General features: G+C 45.3%; 1 protein-coding gene across 4 annotated transcripts in view; it reads left to right on the top strand.

The window, feature by feature from the left end:
- The window catches only part of Mrvi1 (murine retrovirus integration site 1 homolog), a 114,135-nt gene extending 90,956 nt beyond the window's left edge, over positions 1-23,179 (top strand). For 3 of the 4 annotated variants that reach the window (XM_029479807.1, XM_021167036.2, XM_029479806.1), the window contains 6 exons: positions 3,485-3,534; positions 4,020-4,127; positions 6,245-6,309; positions 13,727-13,846; positions 15,009-15,146; positions 19,762-23,179. In XM_029479807.1, coding sequence (XP_029335667.1) covers positions 3,485-3,534; positions 4,020-4,127; positions 6,245-6,309; positions 13,727-13,846; positions 15,009-15,146; positions 19,762-20,005 — 725 coding nt within the window. In that variant the 3' untranslated portion in view covers positions 20,006-23,179. The remainder of the gene's footprint in view (positions 1-3,484; positions 3,535-4,019; positions 4,128-6,244; positions 6,310-13,726; positions 13,847-15,008; positions 15,147-19,761) is intronic. The other variant, XM_021167038.2, reaches the window with a different exon arrangement.
- The last annotated feature ends 1,255 nt before the right edge of the window (positions 23,180-24,434 follow it).

Here is a 24,434-nt window from a genome sequence, read left to right as displayed (position 1 = left end):
AAATTCTCTGATTATCCCAGCTGCAAGGTTGGAAATTTATTTGAACTCTTCACATATAGAGAATTTTTTCTGGTTCTGCTTTTTGGGGTGACCAGAAAACTTAAAAATCCTTTATCCAAAATGCTTAAACTTCCTGCTGGACAAAATAAAACAAGGCACCTAAAAGAACAGCTGAGCCCACAAGAAACAGCCAGAACCAAGAAGAGAACTGAAACCACACCGACCCTGCGGCTTGCTGAAGCCAGAGCAGCCCTGCTTATCTGGAACTGTTCGCTTTCAGTACTAGCTGAGAGCAACCTTGGAGCCCTGGTGCCTGCAGAGTGGACAATGAACTCCGTGTGCCAGGCTAGGACCTTCTAGGGACTGTGCCTTGAGATAGAATCTCTGCAGGGAATAAAAAGCCTCCCTCACTAGCCAGCAGCGAAGCCAATGTGGAAGCTTGCCTCTTTCACCCTGTACCCGGGGAGGAACAAATGCTCTCTCCTTCCTCATAGAGAAAGTACATGAATGACAGCCACGGTGGTGCAATCTCTGGGGAATTGGAAAGAACATCGGGAGGAGGCCTCAGGAGCACAGTCAGCTGCTGCAGAGCGGCACACCCTGCACCACCACACACTGAATCCTCCATAGGGTCTGGATGAAGACAAGTTCACAGCGCAAATACACAATGGAACAGTCTACTGTGAACACAAATCATTAGACCCACCAAATATAAGACTGCGTTTATGAACAACAGATAGTCAAGTAATTAGAATTTTAAAATCAGCAGAGACATGGAAAGGCAGATGGAAAACACAGGATCAAATAATAGTTATGACAGAACTACAACTCCTCAAAACAAGGGGTCAGGGGTGAGGGAGACTCGGTAGGTGTGATAACCATGGTAGAGGAGGTTTCTCAGTATTCTGAATTCCTCTCCCCTGTCTTATTTTCCACCTCCTAGAGCAGTGGTTCTCAACCTTACTAATGCCGCTTCCTTTAATAGGATTTCTCATGTTGTGGTGACCCCCAGCCATAAAATTATTTTCATTGCTATTTTACAACTGTAATTTTCTACTGTAATGAATCATAATGTAAATATCTGATATGTGGGATATCTGATGTGCAACCCCTGAAGGTTGGTTGATCCCTAAAGGGGTCTTGACAACAGGTTGAGAAAAATCTTCCCTGGAAGATAGATCAGGCATTGTGGATGAGCCAAGTCGCGTCTGGCCTGAACCCCATAAGAACTGGTGTGCATGTGACCCTGGTTTTCTTCCTCCTGATCTGATGAGCACCACCCTTCCAGAATATTAACCTGTTCATTGTGACTGGAAGATCTGAGAGGGTTACCCAAAATGCAGTTGAATGGATACAGTGATTAAAATACTGAGACACAGGGTATGGGAGAGAGCCTACAATCCATTTGCCATGTGGTCCATAAGGGGGAAATTAGGCACAGAAAATCTTCAAAGAAATAACCTAGCATCTTCCACACAAATCACTGGATTCAGCAGTGCAGTGAAGTCTATCAGGAAAAAACTACAATCCACATGAAATGTAAACGTCAAAAAAAAAAAAAAAGATAAAATACAGAGTGAAGAGACAGCCTGGTGGGTGCAAACCCTGGCTGGGCAAACATGGGGACCAGAGTTTGGATGCCCAGCACCCACACAAAGCTCAAGCGTGGTGGTTTGCGTCTGTAACTCCAGCTCTGAGGAATTGGAGGCAGGCAAATCCCAGGACCTCTCTGACCAGCCAGTCTAGCTGAAGAAGCAAGATCTAGTTTCAGTAAGAAGCCTTGTCTCATGCCCAGTGTTGACCTCTGGCCTGTTTAAGCATGAACATGCACACATATTCACATACACGTTCAGGTGTGTACACCACAAACACACACACACACACAAAAGGGGGGGGGGAGGGAAGGGAAGGGAAGGGGAGGGGAGGGGAAGGAAAGGAAAAGCTAAGTGAAGATCTTAAATGTAATGAGAAGAACATTTGTAAATAGATAATTCTCAACTCTCAAGAGCAACAATAACACCAGATGACAGTGGTTTGACCCCTCAAGGTACTGAGAGGAAATAGACAGGCGGTCATGCAAGGCTTAGGGCTGGGGATAATGATAAGAAAGGGGTCTTTTCATAGGTCCCTGCTGAAAGGACAATTAAAGACTATACTAGGGTTGTGGGGATGTTGGGTCTCAGATTGACAGATTGCAAGATAGGATGGTGATCAAGGAAGTTCATAAGCATGTGGGTGGAGCCAATAAGTATCCAGTAAGCTGATTGGATGAATAATGCATAACTGAGAATACACAGGGTGACATAAAAATGGTGACTAGCCCCCTAATAAAGGTTTTCGAGAGTTATTGTTTTGAGCACTATTTAGGAAATAATTGATTAATTTTAAATTTATTTTTGGTTGTGAGCCTAGCCTTTAGCAGCAGAGTCATCTTTCCAGCCCTAATTTTAAATTTAAGGCCAAATAATATCAGAAGTTAAAACCCTGTTTTAAAGATTAGGATGGATAGTATCTCAACAAATATGTAGAGTGGGAAAGAAATTAAAAAATAATAAAGTAAAAAAACAAAGTAAATTATAGAAAATGAAATGATAGAAATAAAAACAACTCTGTTAATGATCACAAGAAGTATAGACAGTGTGAAACTGTTGGTTGAACAATATTCTCAAGTTAAAAAACAGAACAAAATGAAATATATAGCAACATGCTTTTCAAGGGTCATACTTAAAATACAGGGCTATGGAGGACAGACAGATGTACAGGCTCCAGGATGTTGGTGACACTGAACCAAACCCAACTGACCTTGATGATACTTTTCTGATAATTTTGAACAAATCATATTTGAAAATATATTCAAAGGGGCAAGATTTACATTTTTGAAAAATGAAAATACTTTTCATGTATCCAGTTGTTTTTCTGGTCGTACTCTTATGCAGGTATAGTGTTGAACACTGAATATGAATTGTATCATTTTATATACACGATAAGGAGAAGTTCTGAAAGTGGCAGCTTCTGTTATTCTGAGTCGTGGTGTAGGAAACACACTGAAATGACTTCTATTAGTGAATTTTCACCCTTAACATCACATCCTCCTCGCTAATAGTGTCACCAACCGTCCCTCCTTTGAGTGAACGTGGAATGAGTTGGAATGCTTCAAGCTTGCAGAGTCCTGTTCACATACCATCCAGGGTGATACCAAAGACGCTTCAAATGAAGCTCAGAAACCCAAGATGAGGGCTTCTCATAGTGTCTGGGGGAGTTAGAATAAATTTCTAGTCAAGACAGTTGATCCCTTTGCTGCAGATGATTTTTGTAGAGGGTGAAGCATCAGAAGTGAAGGGTCCCCAGTGCCCAGATCTCTGAGCCATTCCTGCAAGGCCATTTGTGACCCATGAATAGCTTGGCTTAATTTCTGCCTGTCTGTGTATTGTTGGTCCCCAACCTGAAACTCATACCAATTTTCTTCTGCTGTTTCCTACTATAGAAGACGGGGTTCCTCGCACGGCGCGATCTATGTCCCTCACAATGGGAAAGGTATGCATGGCAGAGGAACTCCAATGCTCCCAGAAGAAACGTGTCAGACATCTTCATGGTCACTCAAATGGTCATTCCCTCTTGGACCTATGGGTACCAGCAGGGTACTCAGCTTTCACACTTGCTCACATGGTCTCTGATGCCCCATCTTTCTTACTCGGGCGTAGTCTTCCCAACCCTTCATTAACTTGATGTGAAATGATACATACACTTCGGTTTTGCCACAGACCTTTTTTACATACTATCTAGGATGCTACTCAGAGAATGGAGTCTCAAATTCTAAAATGGGAAAGATCACTCATGACCAACAGAAAATTTGGGTCAGCTTTGATTCACTCTTCCCACCCTGATTCCTAACATCATCACCACCCCCAAAACAAATTATCTATTGAATGTTAGAAGTTAGCAAGCTTTCCTAATACCCTCAGAACCATGACTGCTGTTCTTCTCAAGACAGGAGGCCTGAATCGCTTCTCTTCCCACAGAACATGCCCCGCCGGAGGGTCAGCGTTGCTGTGGTTCCCAAGTTTAATGCCCTGAACCTGCCTGGCCAAGCCCCGAGCTCTTCACCCATGCCTTCCCTACCAGCTCTAGTGAGTATGGTGCTGTCTTTCCTTTTCTACCTTTCCCTCACATGACTACTATGGAGGGCTCGTAGATAGGGACAGGGTCAGCAGGGGCAGGACGTTTCCAGCATACAATGTAGATAGAGATACACCAAGCAGCCCAGTGTAAACCTTCCCACTGTTCTGAGAAGAGATCTCTGTGCTCTCAAGCAAAGCACAGATGGCTCAGGGAGTAAGCAGCTAACTCTTTGAACAGAACCGTAATTCTTTAAGGAGGGTATGCTTTCATTTAAAAAGCACCTTCGCAGCTTACAGTGGGTTGCGGCAGATATCGCTGAAGCAAAACTGATTGCAGAGCTGGAGTTCATGAACTGGGTGTCATTCTGTCCTAAATCACTACACCATTGTTTCCAACAATGAAACCCTGAAAGTAGCCCACTGCTTAGCAACAGGAGATTGGCAGCAAACTGTAAACACCATCATAAAGAATTTCTGTAGAATTATCACCCATGGTTTATTGAGAAGAAATAGCAGCTTCTATATAAAATAAACACATGTATTAGAATATATAATTCTATTTTTGTACCTTTTAAAATAGAAAATTGTGAAAGAAATCATTTGAAATTTTATAACTGTTCTAGGCCCATTTCTGTTGTTGTAATAAAATGTTCTCACAAAAATAAAGTTAGGGGGAAAGGGGTTTATTTGGCTTACAATTTCAGGCTATCGTCCACCATTAAATATAGCAAGGCAGGAACGCAGCCATTGCATCCAAAGACCAGAGCTGGGTCTTCCTACACCCACAGTAGGCTGGGCCTTCTTACATTAATTAGCAATCCCCCTACAGGCATGACCACAGGCCAAGCTGGTCTAGACAATTCCTCAATTGAGGCTGTCTTCCTAGGTGACTCTAGGCTGTGGTAAGTTGATTATTAAAAATTAATCATCACAATAATGGTTATTTCTGGACAATAAGAAAACAAATCATTTAAATTTTCTTTATTTTTAAATATTTCTATAGGGCATAAAAAGACAGGCAAAGAAAAATGTGCATTTCATTCTAGATGGAGACGATTTTAATATATAAGAGAATCTTTTCTACACCAAAAGTCTTTGTGAATCTAGTGACTTTTCTCTAAAACCTTTAGAGACCTTTCTCAAGTGATTTCTCTAATCACTGTACGTTCTAGAACAGCTGTACAGAGAGAGGTTCAGTGTGAAAGAAACTGGTCAAGTCAGTTCAGAGCCCCACGTACCCATAGCTACCAATCACTGTTAAGTTTCTTTTACCTTGTAAGTGTTTTGTCTCTGAAATGGAAATTTCCAGATCACCAATACAAAGAAACCTGAAGGTCCTGAAGAAATGGCTCAGCAGTTAAGAGCACTGGCAACTCTTCCAAAGGACCCAGGTTCAATCCCCAGCACCCACATGGCAGCTCACAACCATCTATATCTCTAGTCCCAGGGGATCCAGCACCCTAATATGACCTCCAAGTTCAATGCAAGTTTATGGTGCATAGACATACATTCAGGCAAACATTCATACACATAACGCATGTTTTAAAACTAAAAATATATTTCTTTGAAGAGACAAGAAAAGGTTAGTTAGCAACAGATGTCTTCATAGATACATGGTTTCTGAATACACCTTTACATGAGTGGTTGACAACTGAGAACTACACTTTAAAATGACAACAGCTGCACTGAAACCACCCTGATCATGGATCCCACCCCTGGAATGGATCAGTACTGTTTAATTCACTGTGGGTGATTTTAGCATGGGTACAGAGTAGAAAGCCTATACTTTGCCTATACCCAGTGCAGCAGCACAGAAAGGTTTGCCAGCTTGAGCCCATTGTGCCATTAGGCACCTCCTGAGGTTTGCGCTTGGAACCGAACCTGTGGGAACAGTGGTGCTTGTGAGTCCATCCCAAGGATTCTAAACCCACACTGGGTAGGAGGCCTTCTGGTCCTCAGGAAATGGGACAGAGGAACACTGACGGCTCCCTGCTAGGATGGAGCCTCAGAGGAAAACCTGGGGTAGGGGGAGAGAAGAAAGGAAAGAGAAATGAGAGTTGCAGCCCCTCCCCAGCGTCGCCCGAGGCCCGGCTGCCTCACTCATCCTCAGTCCTGTTTCCATCCAGTCTGAATCGTCCAATGGGAAAAGCAGCATCTCCGTCTCCCCAGCGCTGCCTGCACTTTTGGAAAAGTAAGTTCCTCTGTTCTCCACTTAACATTGGGGATCCTTAAAGAAAACCTCTGGCTTGCTTTCTTTCCTCTCATTCTCAAACCAAAAAATGAAATAGAAAGAAACTTAAGTTCTAGGGGAAGTTCTCTGAGACCCAGCCAGCTACACCCTGCCTAAGAACCCCTGAGAGGTAGAAAGCCTCCTCAGTAGTTGGAGTTCCTTAGGGATACACACACACACACACACACCACACACACACACACACACACACACACACACACACACACACACCTCAATTCAACATGGCTTAGATAGCAAGCCCAGGGTGTGCTTCTCCAGTGTGGCAGGGTTCTATTTCTCTGTGGGTCCCTTGACTCTGGCCACTTCATGGTGATGTCATCATCAGGCTTGCAGCAAATGGCTGCTAGTTCCTGGAATCCTAGACAAAACCATAGGTAGAGGAAGATGAATATATTTCTTCCATTTGGGAATAGAATCATTATATGAGTTTAAACTATTACAGAGAGGGTGAGGATCCCCAAAGCACAGGGAAAGGTAAATTCCCTTTTAAAAAGTCTTCTTTCTATCAAGTAGTGGGAAGGAAGACACATTAGCCTCCCTGGCCTGGTTTCCACAGGCCTCTATGTAATTTGTAGATCATCTCCTGCTAAGCCAGAGCATTAAGGCTGTTTCTCTGTGATGGGAGAAATTTACAGCTTATGTTTTGATGTTTTTCATTTGCTTCTTGGGAAACATCTGGATTACAGCTTCCACCTCTCAGGGCTCTCTTTGTGTCTTTCCTCAGTTAGTGGAGTGTAGACCTCATTTCTTCTTCTTTACCTTGAAGCACTTTCATTTTCTGTTGCTGGTAGAAGGCTTTGTATTATTGTCTGGCTGCCTGAGAATGTGAATGCTGGTGTCGATGTCAGTTCAGAGAAGATCCCAAACTCTCTGCCTCAAGACTCAGCCTGTGTTCCTCACTCTCAGGAGGTGTGACTAAGGACCCCTTTGGTTGCTGTCAGCATTTGCCCAGTATTTATACCCTGTGTCATCTACCAGCATATAGTCCTTTCTTTATATCATGCAGTGTTTCCTCTTCTTTCCTCTCGCTTCTTGACCAATCCAGAAAAACTACCAAGACATGACAAATGAGACACTAAACAAAAGTATCTAAAGTTACACATCTTACCATATAGAGCCATGATGCCTAACTCATGGCCTCTGAACCTGTGGAGAAATGAGCATTTATACTCTGAAATTCTGTCAGCCTTCACTTTGGGCTCACAAGTCCACTTCAGAGCACTTTCATCACGGGCTCCCTCCCAGCTCTGTGCCTACAGACCCTGCTAAAGCAGAAGATCTAGGTCCCCGCTTTCCTTGATAGACTCTCAATCAGAACTACTGTTCAGGCGAGCTGAGTGCTGATGTCCAAGGCACTGGGGATTATTAAGCACTTGAGATGTCCTTGGCAGGAGAATCTGCAGAACAGCTCCAAACCTGCAGAGTAACTGAGTGAGGATGAGGGATGGTGCTGCCATTCACAGGTTTGGAATCAGAAGCTAAAAGGCCCAAGTGAAACTCAGAGACAAACCGGAAGTTCCCGGGAGGGAGTTTGTAGCTCCCTCTTAGGCTAACTCAAAATCGCCTTTGTATACACTGCACTCCACTACTGGAAATATATAGAAATAATGGTAGCTGCAAAGAGTGCAGGGAGGTCTAATTGAAGAGAGATTCCAGAGACTCCAAATAATAGCAGCTCCTCCCTATGAACTTATAAGAGGTACTACCTTGCTTTTTTCTCCAAATGCATAGAACTGGAAGCATCATAGATACCCAAGCGGCCAATTATGAAACAATTTGCAAGTGGATATAAATTCATCTTTTCTTATATGCAGATGCCGCCTATTCCAGTTTGCCTAGTCATGTTGAAGGGAAATAATGTGTTATAATTTAATCAGATAGTCATAGTTTCATTGAGCTTCATGTTAAATGAGTCCCCATTTCCTAAGTATTGCATATAAGGGAGAAAATTGGCTAGGCATGATAGGACGATCGAGTAGCCTGTGGCCAGTCCACAGTACAGAGCAGCTGGCAATACTATTTCATGTGAGCTTAGAGCATTGAGTCTTGCTCTTATAGGCCATCTCATAACAAACCATTCTTCAACTCATCAAATGTCTAGAGGTGTATACATTTAAACACATGGCTAGAGAGAGGTTTTTAGTTACCCTTAAAGATGCACATAGGAGGAACTGTCTGTGGTCTTTTAGTCTTTCATTCTTTTGACAAGTGCTCTCGGGTCAGCCTCATGGAATGTTCTCAAGGAGTACCAGTCTAGTGGGAAAGTCGGACGGGAAGCAGCTTATTATTCCACGTTGTGATGAATGTTGTCATAAGGAAGTGTGGTTGCTAAGGGACCAACACATGAGAAAATGTGCCCCTAACCCTGTGTGAGTGTAAGAAGGGCCATGACTCAGGAAATATTTCTCCATCGGAATCTGCTTTTAAAGTTAAGCCTGAAGGATATATCATCAACTAGGTAAATAGGAGATGCGCAGCATTTCGAGGTAGCAGTGAATTCAAAAAAAGATTATGGCGATGGTAATGGTGATGACAAGTCACACTATTAGCTTTAACTCATTCTGTGTATGCCAGGCACCTTTTATCCTAATTTCTGTCCATTTCTTGTTAACCCTGCTAAGGATCTTGTCTTAGTTAGGGTTTTACTGTTGTGAACAGACACCATGACCAAGGCAAGTCTTATAAAGGACAACATTGAATTGGGGCTAGCTTACAGGTTCAGAGGTTCAATCCATTATCATCAAGGTGGGAGGGAGCATGGCCGCATCTAGGCAGGCACAGTGCAGGTAGGGCTGAGAGTTCTACATCTTCATCTGAAGGCTCCTAGTAGAATACTGGCTTCTAGGAAGCTAGGACAAAGCCCACACCCACAGTGACACACCTACTCCAACAAGGCCACACCCTCTAACAGTGCCACTTCCTGGGCTGAGCATATACAAACCATCACAGACCTCATGAGGTGGATACATTATTAACATCTCTGTCTTATCGATGAGGAAGATGATGCCCAGGGATACACGCCCTAACCTTATACACCTAAAAGATGCCATGTTCATGCTCTTAACCTCCTAATAGAACACCAGAGGACATTCATTGTGACTACAGAGGCAAGGGTGGAAAAGAGAAGTCTTTGGGGAGAACCAGTGAGTAGGTGGACATGGAGCGTAGGACAGAACTGGGGACGAGAGGGTGTATACAGAACCACTCACCAAGGGACAGCAAAACTAGGATGTGGGAGTGTTAGCAGATTAGTTTCATGAACGGGCCATGATGCTAGCATCTCACAGTGCCGTGTTAGCTATGGTCTTTAAAATTGTTGTCTTCTGTGCTTTTGAAGCAACAAGGTCAATAGATCTGCACAGCAAACAATCTAACCCCTTATTGTTTATATTCTGGAGAAGATTATACCCCAGGGTGATTATTACTCAAGAATCTGAGAGTGGGTGTGAGGGAGTAAGAACAGTCCCATGACTCAGGTCCTCTGGCTTGTGTTTATCAAAGGAAGCCACTGAGCTGAGATGATTTAGCAGCACTTCTGAGCCCAAGAGGCAAGACCTACCTTTTGGAAAGGCTTGAATACTGCTCACCAATACACTGGCAACTGGCTTGACTCATGATTTACTCTGAACAAACAGACCCAAAGGTTACTGAGAGCTGAGCACAGTGGCAAAAACAGCCACAGTTTAATGAACACCCCAGAAAGAAGGCACAGGATCCCAGGGTGAGGATGAACACTGAAGTCCACCCAGTGATCTCTGGGGAGGGCACAGACTGTGCTCGGCTCTCATTTACAGAGCTCAGTATGGATTGTCTTAGCCCAAGCTAAGTTCTAGGTCCTATGGAAGTCCTCACTTACAGATAGGATCTCTCTTCTTACTAACTTCATATGCAAGGACCAGGCACATCATTGAGGGGTTGGAGGAACAAAAGAACTGTAGTCCGCACCAGGCACCTTTCAAACATAGGCCACTCCATTGATCAAAGCCCCAAGGAGGGGACAGGCAGGTGTGAAAACATTTTCCCTTTGTTCTGGAAGTATGGTGACAGATCAACTTTAGCCAGTTGGCCTGGGAGGCAGTAGAACATCAACAAAGGTCCCACAGTGAAGGAGGATTTGACCGGAGTCTTAAAGATGCACAAGGAGAAACTTCCAGGCAGTCAGCAGAGATACTTAGGGGACTCCAAGCTTGGTCTGAAAATCAGAAAATAACGACAACGTTTGCATATCACTGTATTTGTCCCGCCTCCAATCCCAGCTTCCTGCTTCCTGTGAAACCACGGCTCTCCCAGCCTCTCATACTTGAAGCAATCTGTGGAGAAAGGAGCTTTGCTGACTGTGGGAATGTGGTGGGAATAGCTTCATTCAGCAGATACCTGGGGCCTTACACAGCAGGCAGAGCCCCAGAGGAGACAAAGGCCCAAGGAAGAAAGCTTACCTTGACAGGAAGTTAGTGGGCCAAAGTGAACAACCCCAACCGTCATCAGTAATGTGAGTGTAGGCAAGTATGGAATTGTTTCTTATCTGCCAGGAAGGAACTCCTCTCAAGGACAGTGACTAGAACAGTTGAAGCATGGGTTATCGTCAACCTGAAGCAGGGCTAAATTTGAGTCTTCTCACACACTAATTGTTACTGGAGTTAAGGTCATACATAGTCCGTGCCCTGGAAGCTCTAACAAGTCAGGCTTAACCACCTACCTTCAATCAGCCAATTAAAAGGGCCGAATTAATAGTAGAAAGCAGAAAAAAGGACTTATTTAATATGGTTATGTTGGGAATGAAAACAAAGAGATCCAGTGGCCCTCCATCCAATATATGTTCAGCGTCCTGACAGAGGGCTTGGGTTTAAAGTTGAGGGCCAGAGGTCTGCACAGCTCAGCAGTTGCGGTCAAGGTGTCCTTCCTCCTGTCATTGACCCACTATCTCAGCTCCACTGGGTGACCTGGCAAGTTGCATGTCTTTTTCCGGGAGACCAATTTCATCTCTGGATGGCCTAGGCTTCTAACCTTTTCTCCTGCTGGCATGAGATTCCTGAGGAGATCTCACTTTCTTGGGGAATATTGTTTCAACAGTCTTATGGCCAAGGGGAAGCTACAGGTATCTCTTCTATTAGAGTATCCTCATTCCTGCCGGGCAGGGGTGGGACCTGGGGGTGGTTTACAATCTTGCACACCCTGAGGCTGGTTAGTTAGAGTCTCTGAGCCTGGGGTTTAATCTAGGTCTGTCTCTGGCAAGTTCTCTTCATATCGGTCTAGCTTTAAGGACTGGAACGTGGGCAGCTATAGAGAAAAGAAGCCAAAAGTGTGAAGGCCACATTTCACTTCTACCATATAAATACACTTCAGAGATAGCTACCACCCCTGCCCTTGACTCTGTGTTTTTCTTTACTTGTTCCAGTCAGGGGACGGATAGGAAGCTGCACATCAGACAAAGGTCTCTGGAAAGGGAGCGGAGAGTACAATTTGCAGGAGGAGAAATGTTATGCATAGCTTGTATTTTTAGAGCATTATCTTCCTTGTTCATGATGGGTTTTGGTTTCTAGCCTAATGAAACAAATATTTTCAAGATCTGAAGGAAAGCTAAGAGATAGGAAGCTGAGGCCAAGAGTAGGAGGTACGCTGGAAGCTTGTACCCTGCTTAAGGAAAGGCAGTGGTAACCCTATAGCTCCCTGCTGGAAGGCTCAGCTCACAGACTTTGCCTAGTTTCTAGGCTCCTCCAGTTTCTAGTCACTCCTAGTGGGACTCGGGCCACCAAGATGGCTGCAGAGAGCATCTATAGGGAAGCTGTGCCTCTTAGGCTGCTTCCTTTGAACTTTCCGTCCCATTCATTTATTAGACAAGTTCCAAGCATGCCCAACCACCCTGAAGGGATTGGCTAGTGTGCCTGTTTTCCTACTACTCTATACGATGCTTGTGCTTCCTGCTGTTTCTCAGCCCTCTCAGATCCCTGCCCTCTCCTGCTCAGGAGAAGACCTGGCATTGCTCTTACAAACAACATTTCAGCTTTGTCACCAGGTTGGGGGCAGATCATATTTTGTCAGGTCTCCACCCCTCTGTCCTTCACTTCTACTCTTTGTTCCAATTAAGGAGAGGTTTCTCTTACTTTTCTAAGGTCTCAATTGCTTTAGTCAAAGGCAGTGGGCCCTTTCTCCCTGTGCTTGAATTTGCTTGCACCCTAGAACCACTTATTTAGCCCATCAGCCCAGCCAGTCACTCCCTGCTCTCCTACCTACTCCAACTGTGGCTGTGTCTTTCTTACTTCCCTTTCTTCATTAAGCCCATCCATCCATTGCCTCAAGACTCCTTGTGAGCCCTGCATATCATACCCACCAGGGACACAGAGTTTCAGAAGACACAGTGAAACACACTGAGCCCTCTTTCCCTGACCCCAAGCCTCCCACCTCTTCTGGCCTGCACCCACCTCTCTACCTGCTACTTCTGTTGTTTCAGCCTGCTCCTCTCTCCTGACGCTTTTTTCTTAACCCATCATCTGTTCTTTATGTTCCTGCAACATCAAGCAACTCTCTCTAGCCAAGAACTCATCTCTGCCTCACTTGGGCATCTCCAACTGTCCACCCAACATCTGTTCTTGGACATCTCATATGCATGGCCATTTATTCTGCTCCAAACTTAGCTCCTGCCATATTGACTGTTCTTAGCAACTCGGGTCTCCCAGCATCCCTTGCATCTCAAAGTCTATTTATCTTCCATCTCTTGCCTCAGATGACCTCTGCATACATACCTCATCTCTGAGGCTGAGGCTTCAATTTCAGCACCTCAGAGAGGTCTTTTTTGACCATCCACTCTTTGTGACCATCCTCTCCTTGTCATTTTCTGTCACTGAATAGTTTCTTTCATAAATATAATTCATAATTAGTATAATTACCTTTTCCTTTTGCAAAACTCTACATTAGAAAAAAGGAGGTTTCTCCCTTCCTTCTTACAATCTATATCACCTTGTACCTGTAACGTTCTCATACCCAATGCATAGTTGATAGAATAAGTGAAAGTCACCAGACACAGGACAGCCTGTGATGTCTCTGTCTGTATCCTGTGGCAGTGCTCTGCTGCCTGTGACACTTGCCTGTCACAGCACTTCCTCAAATAAGCAGAAAGTTGGATTTGGGGACATCAGGTTGAAGAAGCTAAGGTAGGGTCTGTCTCCTCAGTGGTCTGGAGAAGATTCATGGATGGTGTCTTTATGGAATCTCATCTCAAGATAGATGTTTTAAAACCCCAAAGCCAGTGAAAGAGCCCAAATTTCCTCTTTGAATCAGGAACCAGACCAAAGATATGGTTCTGTCTGCAGATGTGCAGTCTCTCCCTGCAATGACGCCCTGCACTTCCCTCCTCTCACAGTGGAAAGACAAATGCAGAGGCTAACTGCGAAGTGTGTGCCCCTGTGCCACTCCCAAGCTGTCTGGAGGAGACGAGCCAGGAGACCAAGGCCAGGGCAGAGGAAGAAGCCTACAGCAAAGGGTGAGTCAGTGAGTCAGACCTTGCCACCTGAGGGCACCTGGCACAGAGAGCTTCCCACACCCTGGCTTACTTCTGAGGAGCTTTCGGGAAGCAGTCAATGGGCCCAAAGCCTCTCCTTCAGTGAAGAGAGCCTACCCAGGGAGACAGGACATAGGATGTGCTTAGACAATGGCTAGACTTGACTAGACTCCTCTCTTTCAGGCCTGATGCTGCTGCCTAGGAATATCTAAACATCAAGGGCCTGGGCTAGGTTCTTGGTGCTGCCTGAGGCTTCCTGACACATGTGTAGATCTGTCATGTTATTGGCAACAGTGTCCAGGGGCACCTTCAACTGTGTTTCCTAGAATTGCCCTGGTCTTCTGTATAAATTGGTGGTCCCACTTCCTGTTCTTCTCCTACCACTTCCACCCTTGCCTATCTGTAAATGAGTTGCATTAGCAAGCATGCCCAGCTATCAGACACTGGGAGAGAGCACTGAGCAGGTCTAAGGCCCAGGACTCAAGATAGAAAACTCTTTTAACTTAGCATGGGCCTAGTACAGAGCCCCATTGTATCTGTGCGCAGTCACTCAGTTGTGGGTGGAATTGTTGCAATTCAACCAATGAAGTTAAACACCTGGCTGCCTGACAAGTAAGCAGATTGTATTCATGGACATATGTGATCCCAAGATCACTAGGAGCTTTTAAGGAAAGTTCTCCCCCAAAACAGGAGAGCAAAATCCCTTCATTGGTTCTGTCAATATTTTCAGGGTACCTCCCTATGTCAAGCCCTGGCATGTCTGAGAAATACCCAACCCAGTATCCTGAGATGAGGGGCCCCCTGAAGTTGAAGCTCCTAGGTTCCACAGGGGAAATGAAATCTTATCTCTGGGGAATGTTTTATAGGATAACAACCAGCAGTAGACCCTGTCCTACATTTTTCCCAGTCAGTTTGTCACACTGTCACATAAACAGGAAGGATGGCTGAGGAGTGAGGGGAAATGGCACTGACATGAGTCGTGTTGCGGTTCAGTGGTGCTTCCCAGCTTTTTCCTGTTGTATGGAGCCACAGGAAGTGCGCAGTGACTGGGGGTTCTTGAGTCCCCTCCCCTAGGGCCTCAGGCAAGAATGTCCTGTGTCTGACCCTTCCCTCCAGACTCAATTATTCTTCTTTTGCCCTCTAGATATCAGGAAGGGGTAAAGAAGACTGAAGAACTTCAAGACCTGAAGGAGGAAGAGGAAGAAGAACAGAAGACAGAGAGTCCTGAGGAACCAGAAGAGGTAGAAGAAACCCAGGAGGATGAGAAGGACCAGGGAAGCAGGTTGGAAACCTACGCTTGGATCCCAAATGGGTTGCAAGTCATTTAACTGCACAAAATGGACGGAAACTCCAGTCCTCAATGGCAGTAGGCCTGGGGCCCAAATTCTTGGCCAACAGAACTCAAATTCTTGGCTAGCAGAACTCAAGAAGGCAATAACTACAGAAAATAGAGGAAAATCAAGTTACTAGTGGCAGAGCTGAGGGGTCAGAGGAAGTCATGGACAAGGCAGGGAGCCATCTATATTCTCTAGGAACTTAGAAAGGGAGAGGGACTCTTGATGGACTCCCAGCCAAGCTCTGGGTCAGCCCATTCCACAGCCTGCACCATGTAAGAGTCTAGATCAAAGGAGCTGGCCTGAATTCCTAGAGAAGGGTTTAGACAAAAACAAGAACAGTGGAGGGAAGCAGAGGGAACAGCAAAGCAGGGAACAAATTTAGGTCAACGGCAAAGTTCAGTCTCTACCAGGACCCTGCTATGTTGACACGGTCATTTGCATGATGTCTTCAATTTAGGTTGGGGATGAAATATTTTCTGTTTCAAGGTATCTCCTTTTAACCAGTGGAAGTGGAGATGGAGCATACAGAGAGAAGGTCTGTGTTCTTGCTCCTCTCTAGGTGAAGGTCTTACTGTACCATACAGAACAGTATATTAAAAACAAAACAAGACAAAACTGCCATCAGTGGTTGAACCCGGGACCTCACACACAGTAGGCAAGTGCTCTCCCATTGAGGTACATCCCCAGACCAAGAACAATAGAAATAGCCTTGTCTAGTTGCAGAGCATTCCATGAAATGAAGTCATAACCCTACCAGACCAGGACTATCCCATGCAGGAATGTGTTTAAGGACAGAAGAAACTGTCCCCAAGAAGAGGCATACACTGCTCTAAGGATACTATCAACACCCTAGATTTCTAGAAAAGCCCTAATTTCATATATTCTGCCCAACTGTCTCTGTTAGTACATGAAGACCTTGGTTTTGCTTTGCTTTGTTTTTCTCAAATACAGTTGTAGTAATCTTGGAACACTTCACTGAAATCTTCTTTTAGATGCCCTTGGCTTGGTCCAGAACTTGTGCAGACAAAACCATTAACTGTATGATCATCTGCCACTGACCCCAGACACAGTGTCTGTGATCTGAACCTCCTGCTGGCAAGCCCCAGAACCTACTTACATGTAACGAATAAGGTAGTAAGTAAAGGCTGGAAAGACCATAACTGTATTTCAAAACCTGTAGATGCCATCAACGGAGCCCAGTGGTGGAAGATGCAACCAGCCGGAGGGGGCTCAGCCTGCCTGGGTCAGCCTCATTGCCAAGGAAAGAGCTTTTTCAGAGTGCCAGGGAAAATGCTTCTTCATGGTGAACATGCCTGTGCCAGTTACACCACCTTCTCTGGTGGAAGAGCCTCAAGTTGCACTGTGGAAGCACAGCCCTGACTCCACACAACTGCTTCCGGCTCCTCCTCCCTCTTGGGGGTCATCTGCATTTATTTTGCAGACTACCAGGCTGCCTTTGTCAAGCCCAAGCCTGGACACAGCCCTTCTGTTGGCACCTTGAATTCATCTAAGACAGGCTAGAATTTCCAGCAGGTCCACACACAGGACAAAAGAGAACTAAGCAGAGCAGGCACATGACTATAAACAGTCTGGCTTACAGAGCACAGGCCCAATCTAGCTAACTCAATCGCAGGCATACAGCAGCAGCCTCCTCCTGTCTCTCAAAAAAGCCCAGGGAAGCAAGGCTTTGCCTGGGTCCCTTTCTGCCTAGCTTGTGAGCAACACTGGATAATGGCCATTTGTAGCACCTGGACCTCATTCAGACTCCCATCCTTCATGCCTGATTAGAGTTTTTTAGCTTTGGAGGAGACGACTGATACAAGGCCAGAGCAAGGCCTCCCAGCAGGTCTTAGCCTTCAGCACAAGAACAGCTTCACTTTTTCAGACTCAGCCCAGCTTCACGTTTATCATATAAACTGCACACCCACTGTCATAAAGCCCCTCTCTCACCCATAACCCAAGCAGACTGGTCCCAAGAGCTGCCATGCTTAATGCTAGACGATGCTCAGTCCATTGTGGAACCCCTTTGCACCAGAGTTGCCTGCAGAAGCCTTCACTTGAGCGTGAGACCTCTGTGAGATGTTGATCCATCACTAGCAAACAGAAGCTACCGAAAGTTCCATGCGGGCGGGAGAATGATTTAGTTATTAAGAACACTTGTTACACAATCATGAGGACTGGAGCCTGGGCCCCAGCACTCACATAGCAAGCCAGGCATCCTGTGCACGCCTTGTAACTCCAACTCCAACAGTGGCAGAGACAAGAGGATCACTGCAGCTTGCTGAGTTCTAGCCTATCTAAGCAAACAGGAACTCCAGGTTCAAGCAGAGGCCCTTCCTCAAAGGGATAGGGGAGGATAGAGGGAAACATCCCATGCCCTCTTCTGACCTTCATGTGTATCGAAAGGTGTATGTGCTCTCTCTCTCTCTCTCTCTCTCTCTCTCTCTCTCTTGCACACACACACACACACACACACACACACACACACATACACAGGGGTTTTTATGTTCTATTTTATACATTTTAAGAAACATCGAGGCTGGAGAGATGGCCTAGTGGTTTAGAGTACTTGTTGCTCTTGCAGAGAACCCAAAGTTAGTTCCCAGCATACACATCATGGCTCATGACTGTCTTAACTCCATCAGATATCTGATGCCTTCTTCTGACTCTCATGGGAACCAGGTATGCATATAGTGCACATACATATGTGCAGGCAAAGCATTCATACATACCAATATACACATTTGTATGTAATTCATACAAATTAAATAAATTTTAAAAATATAGAAACATATAAAGACCACTGACCTAAGTAAGCCTAGCAACTAGACCCTTATTTAAAGGCTTCAACACTAACCTATATGTCTCTGTGTTTAAGTGTCTTCTCCCTTATATGTAACACAGTAATCTGTTATAAATGTTGACCACTGGAGGAACTTTGGGTGAAGTTACCCAACATCTTCTAAATTCAGTTTGTGGCATTATTATGTAATACAAATGAGATTCACAATATGTAACATAAAACTGGTTTGTTTGTTTGTTTGTTTGTTTCTCGCCACTGACTCAGGCTTGTTCTATGGAGTTGAGATGGATGTTAAGCCAGTGCCTTTACTTTTCCAATCCTGCCCAGCAAACAGAAGCTTTAGACATCAAAAACTGACCCAGAGGATTTCTATTTCTGGCCTAATTTTATTTCCAGTTTCTCTTACGGGCTAAAATCTGGGTGACCAGTTAAGGATCACACACCCAGATCTTGACCTGCTCTTTTGCAGACTGAGGATGAGTTTGGGGTCTGGAAAGACTTAGGGGCTTGACAGTTAAGAGAACATGCTGCTCTCGTAGAGGATCTGAATTTACAACCTCCTGTAAAGCCAGTTCCAGGGGATCTGATGCCTCTGGCGCCACAGGCACCTGCACCCCAGTGTGCATATTCCCTCTCCCGATACATAATTTAAAAAAATAAATCTTTAAACATGGATTTAGAGTGGGCTTCTCCCCACACCAGCAGCCTGTTATGGACCACAAAATTAGAGCTTGAAAAATGGCTCCATTTTGGATTCCAGCTGTATCCCACTAGGATCCAAAGATAAATAGGGCTGGAAGGAGGGAAGCTTGTAATTCCAGCTTCTCCCTTTCCAATCGTTGCATAAGTAGCCGATGATTTTTCTCGGAAGCAGTTATACTAAGCTGTCATGTAACGGCTTGTACAGCTGAGATTGGTCCACATCCAGTTCATGTCATGACTTTTATAGCTAGAATGGCTTGATGGGGGTCCCTACGTCGACAAGGGACCAACTGCTGTCCTTTGTGGCTCTGGCACCTAAGATAAGCATTCCAAAGACCTGGCCCCTTTCTTGGGAGAGCATTTGCTGAATATTTTGACTCATAGCAAGCCTTCTACTTTCTACCTGCTCTCAGTTCAAGCTGCAAGCTTGCCAGGCAGCTGGCCTGAGCACTTCAGTGTCCGTGTTGTGACTCGGAGTCCACAGGAAGCCCTCAGTCACTCTCCTCACCTCTTTGGTTTGGTAACCCTCAATAATCTTGCTTTGCAAATCATAGGATTGGACTTAGACATAGGAGAAAAATACAGCTTGCTTAAAGTGCTTTTCTCTGGAAAGCTCTAGGATGGGACTCTGATCCATGTCTTTTTACTTAGCTGAAAAGAGAGAGGGTGGGCTGGGAGAAAGTTGGAAAATAAGCAAGGGGAATGTGGTAATTGAGGAGAGAGATGCAAGGGAGAGACAGCCAAATGGAGAGAACAGGGTTTGGAGAGTAGGAAAAGAAAAGGATGGAGATAAAGAGATTGACAAACATCTGCACGGGCCTCCCACAGTATGGACCAGTGGCACCAAAATCACCCAGGGATCCTTAGATGTTAACTGTGGAATTTTCATTTAAAAGGTATTTTGAATAATATCTGCCATGTGTTGCTCTGTATCATTGAATTTCAGAACCATTGCTTTAGACAGCATAGAAGGTATCCCCAGGCAGGGAACTATGGGTCTGGGCATTAGATCTGTGCCCAGTATACTAAACTCTCTATCTATATTTTATTGACAGCAAACTTGAAGAACTGGTCCACTTCCTACAAGTCATGTATCCTAAATTGTGTCAACACTGGCAAGTGATCTGGATGATGGCCGCAGTGATGCTGGTCTTGAGTGTTGTTCTCGGGCTCTACAGTTCCTATAACTCCTGCACAGAGGAGGCCGATGGGCCCCCTGGGAGATCCACCTGCTCTGCAGCCCAGCGGGACTCCTGGTGGAGCTCCGGACTCCAGCAAGAGCTGCCAGCAGAGCAGTAGGGCATTGGACTCCTTAGTCATGCCTGCTCTAGTGCATTCATCCCAACACCCTGCCCCTAAGCACATGTGTCAGACCCAAACCGGGCACATGTGGCCACCCATCCCATTGGGGAACAAGGAGGTTTTCTCCTGTCACTCATGGAAACTACTCACGACAACCTGATGCTTTGAAGGGATCAACAAAAGATCCAATCATGCTCTGGGAAAGTGTCTGGTTGACAAAGAATCAACCTTCATTAAGGACTCTAGCACAAGGGAAGAGTCCTGCCCCTGGCTCAGATCGATTAGAACTGAAACCCCTTCATTCAGGGGAAAATGAGAAACCTACTTTCCCTTTTTCCTCTCTGTGTTTCATGGTCAGTAAGAATTATACTTAGGCGGCCAGCACTGACCATAAGGCTCAGTCTTATGGTCACAACATATTGTCCCACTTCCCACTTCATGTATCACAACTATTCTTTCGCCTCCCCTCTCCCTTTCAGAATTACCATTTCTTTTCAGAGAGTGGGAAAGCTTTCTCATAAAAATACACAGGCTAAAAGTAGCCCCATGCTAGAAAGGAAACAGGAAGATGTGATTTAATATATAATGAATCTGTATACATATAGACTATACATACATTTGTGCACAAAGACACCCACTCTGGAAGTGTGCTCTGCTCAGTGGCACCCATGTCATGCCAACCAGTTGGTTTTCACTAGGTATGGAGCAGTATTCACCAGGTACCGACACAGGGAGCCCTCCACACACTCTGAAGATGTTTGAACCTCTGAGAAATCATGTCTTTGTTCCACTTCATATGCCAGGTTGGAGCTGCTGTTTGGCACAGTCTGTTCCCTGGTTGCTTGCTCCGTTTGAAAGTGATCCTACACAGTTAACCCACCTCTTGGGTAAGAAAAGGTGTGCCTTCCACTTCTGACTCTCACTCTGCCATGCACCTCGGGACTACAGCATTCATGATATTTCCAACTTCCACAGACCTGTTCAGCATTAACCTGAAGGCAGTGCGTTCTCCTCCAGCATGGCGGCTCTCCATGCTGCTGACAGTTTCCTTCATTCAGCTCTCTTCAGTCAGAGATGGGGCTTCTCTTGTGGTTGCTTTTCTGGTTCGTTGTTCTTGTTGCTATCACTTATGTAGTATGTATTGTGAGCCAAAAATCATGTGCTATATAGGCAGTAATTCATTAGTCCTCAAGAAAAGAAAAATCTGAAATAGATATCACTCACTCCATGTTCAAATAAGGAAATAGAAGCATAAATGATACAAGAGTGCACACACACACACACACACACACACACGAATGCACAGAGTGCATATGCACACATACACACATACAATGATTCAATTTGTCAAGCATATATAGTTAGTAAGTCATTCACACTATAGTGGTCTGGCTCCAGGGACTGCACTCCTACCCCGTCACCTGTGGGTGCCTTCTCCAGCTGGGTGCCTTTCCGTCTGATTCCACCCCACTCCCCAGCTGACCCTTCAGCTGCTCATGGTTCTCAGATGGCACTGCGTCTCTCCCTGTCCTTTAACTCAGAAGCATCTTTGCTGCCTTAGTCCTCTTTCTTGCCGCTCTTGAGGACCAACCGTAAGCACTTCCCCTTGGTACATGCCTCTGTGACCTCCTTCCACACTCTTGCATACCCAGCCTAGTGGGGAGCACCCCTCTTAGTGCTTCTGGCACTTGTTAAATTTTAGTCATTGAGCTGTATCTACTGTCTAACTTATTTATATATCTGTCTCCCTGGATGTTTTCCCTCAAGAACTCTGTCTTACCATTTCTTGTCTAGGTACCTAGCATGGCAAACCTGTGGGAGAGAGTCATTTGATGTTGGTTAGAAGAACAAGTAAACATTCAAGGTGGAGAGCAGCCCAGAACATGTGACATTTTGAGGTGGCCCAGTACTGTCACCTTCATGACAATTTCTATTCCCATGAGAAAGCTGTGACTTTCTGACTGATTCATGGTCTCATCTTATTTTTATCTTTCTCGAAGAGAGCAAGAATGAAATAAGACTACAGCAACACCATTTTCAAGTCCAAGAACCTGACTCCATGCAATCAGTCCCTTCAGAGAGACATGCACCACCCCCACCCCCCAACTAGGCCTCACTTTAAAATACTGTTTTTGAAGAAACGTCTTTACAGTGGCTAGAAAGAGAAAGAGAAGCCCAAGGATGTGCCATTAGAGGTAATGAGGTTCAGAGTCAGGCAGAGGGATTTCAGAGACAGGGGGCAGGGGTAGGGCTTACCTGGAGGCTTCCAGGGCCTTAGATACAGCTCAAGGAGATTTAACTACATAAGCACGTCCGAGACAAAGCCAGGGTTTACAGGGAATGAAGAGAGAGCAGCTGTTGGGCAGGACTTTGCAGGGGAAGTGTCCAGTCTCAGCCCACCCCCACAGCAAAAGAAGATCCAGCCTGAGTTAAGCCCATTGTCCACTTGGCCGAAAATTTCCCACCCTTTTTCTGGGTGAGAGAGTTGAGGAGAACATGAGTGAACTGTTTCAGCATCACCACTGGCCTCCAAAGCCTGCAGGCGTCCTCAGGTACAGACCAGCAACCACGCTGCTCCAGCTGTAAAGACAGTTGAGGAAAAGGACCTCTCCAGAGAGCATAGCCATATTTGGGATGGCATGGCTGAAAGCACACTGTTGGTCTGCCCATTCAGGAAAGCGAGGGACAACTTGGAGCAGTCACAGCTGCTCCCACACATGGCCAGTGACATGGAAGCCAGCCTTGCGTTTCCAGACATAACTGTGAAATGGAATAAAAGTTTCCACTCAAGATGCTCCTGAAATCTGGCATTTCTGCTTGAGCCTGAGGGACTGGTTGCCAAGGATGTGTTTGCATCACCAGTGATGTCACTTCCTAAAAGGACCTTCACGTTCTAGCCGTGAAGTTATGTGGGCTGTTTCTTTGTGCAGCCTGGAAGAGGGTATGGCAAGGGAGACACTGGACGTACATGTCACCGACTGTCAGTCCCTAACGCTGTTAAACCTCACACAGGTAGGTGTGGCAGTGTTGAACTTTAGAGTGTCACATAGCTGAGTTTGAAAATAAATGCACATTTCCAAACCATTGGCAGAAGTCAAAAGCCTCTTTGTTATGTGGAGCCGAACCCTAACCTTTCTCCAATGCTGAATTAGATCCACAAAGAACTATAGACTTGAATTTCTCCCAGAAAACACAATCAGGATCGAATCTAGAATATGTAGCATTTCTAAAATGTGTCTCCAGAGATGTCTGTTACTTTTCCTGTTGCTAAAATAGGGACAGCCGACCTGGTAAATAGGACAACCCTGGCAAAGCCGACCTGATGGGGAGCGTTTATTTTGACTCACGGTTCAATGGTTTAGCTTGCGGTGGGGAATCCTGGCAGCAGGAGCTGGAGGCAGCTGGTCACACTGCAGCTGTAGTCAGGAAGCCGAGGGATGAACGTCCTAGCCCACTTTCTGCTTTTCCTACAGTCCAGAATCCCATCCCACAATGGCACAATCCACAGTGGGCAGGTCTTCTCACTTCAATGAACCTAATCTAGATAATCCACTGAAGGCATGCCAGAGGCTCATCTCTTAGAGTCCAGGGCCTAGGTGATGCTAGATTGGATCCATTTGACAATGGCCATTCTCCAGCTCCTAGAGCTTCTGGCTGTGAGATACAACTCTTGCTAGTGTGTTACATTTTATGGGACTGTTAGCCCTAAGAGAGCATCCAGTTCTTTTCTTGTGAGAGCCAGTTCTTTCCTTATGCCCTCTAGGCCCTGGGAACTGAACTCAGTTTTAAGACTCAGTAAGAGGCACTTTTACCTACTGAATCACCTCAACAGTCCCCCAGAGCTTGTTTATTTGTTTATTTGTTTTATTTGGAGATACGTTGTTCTCACTTTGTAGTCCAGACTGACCCTGAACTCATGCTCCTCCTGCCTCTCCTCTGTGAGTGATGGGATTACAGGCGTGCATGACCACATCCAGTTTAAGAAGAGATTCATTTGGTTCACAGTGCTGAAGATTCAAGGTCATGGTACCTTTGTCAGTTTAGTTCTGACAAGGAATTCCTGGTGAAGGGCAAATGGTAGTGGCAGGAGTGGGTATTGGAGCTGGCAGTCACGTGTCTGCTAAAAGCAGAGAGGAAGGGGTTGACCAGGTTAGGCTTGCTCCGTATATAACAACCCTTTCACAAGAACTCCCAAAAGAACTGCACAAGAAAAACTCCCCACTTAGACCTCTCTTCCTAACATGATACCGCCCTAGAGACCCAGCATTTAACCATATTGGACCCTTGAATAACATGCAAACTGCATCCCATCCACAGCAATGATCTTCATTATGCCATTTCTTTGTCATTACTGAACCACTTAAGCCTGAAGATTGCTGTGACTTCCATCCTTCCCCTTGATGAGTGGGAACTTTCATTGAGACCA

This window comes from Mus caroli, chromosome 7 (assembly GCF_900094665.2).
Source record: "Mus caroli chromosome 7, CAROLI_EIJ_v1.1, whole genome shotgun sequence".
NCBI lineage: Eukaryota > Metazoa > Chordata > Mammalia > Rodentia > Muridae > Mus > Mus caroli.
Note: the sequence above shows the minus strand (reverse complement) of the source record. Positions and strands in the feature narration are given on the sequence as shown.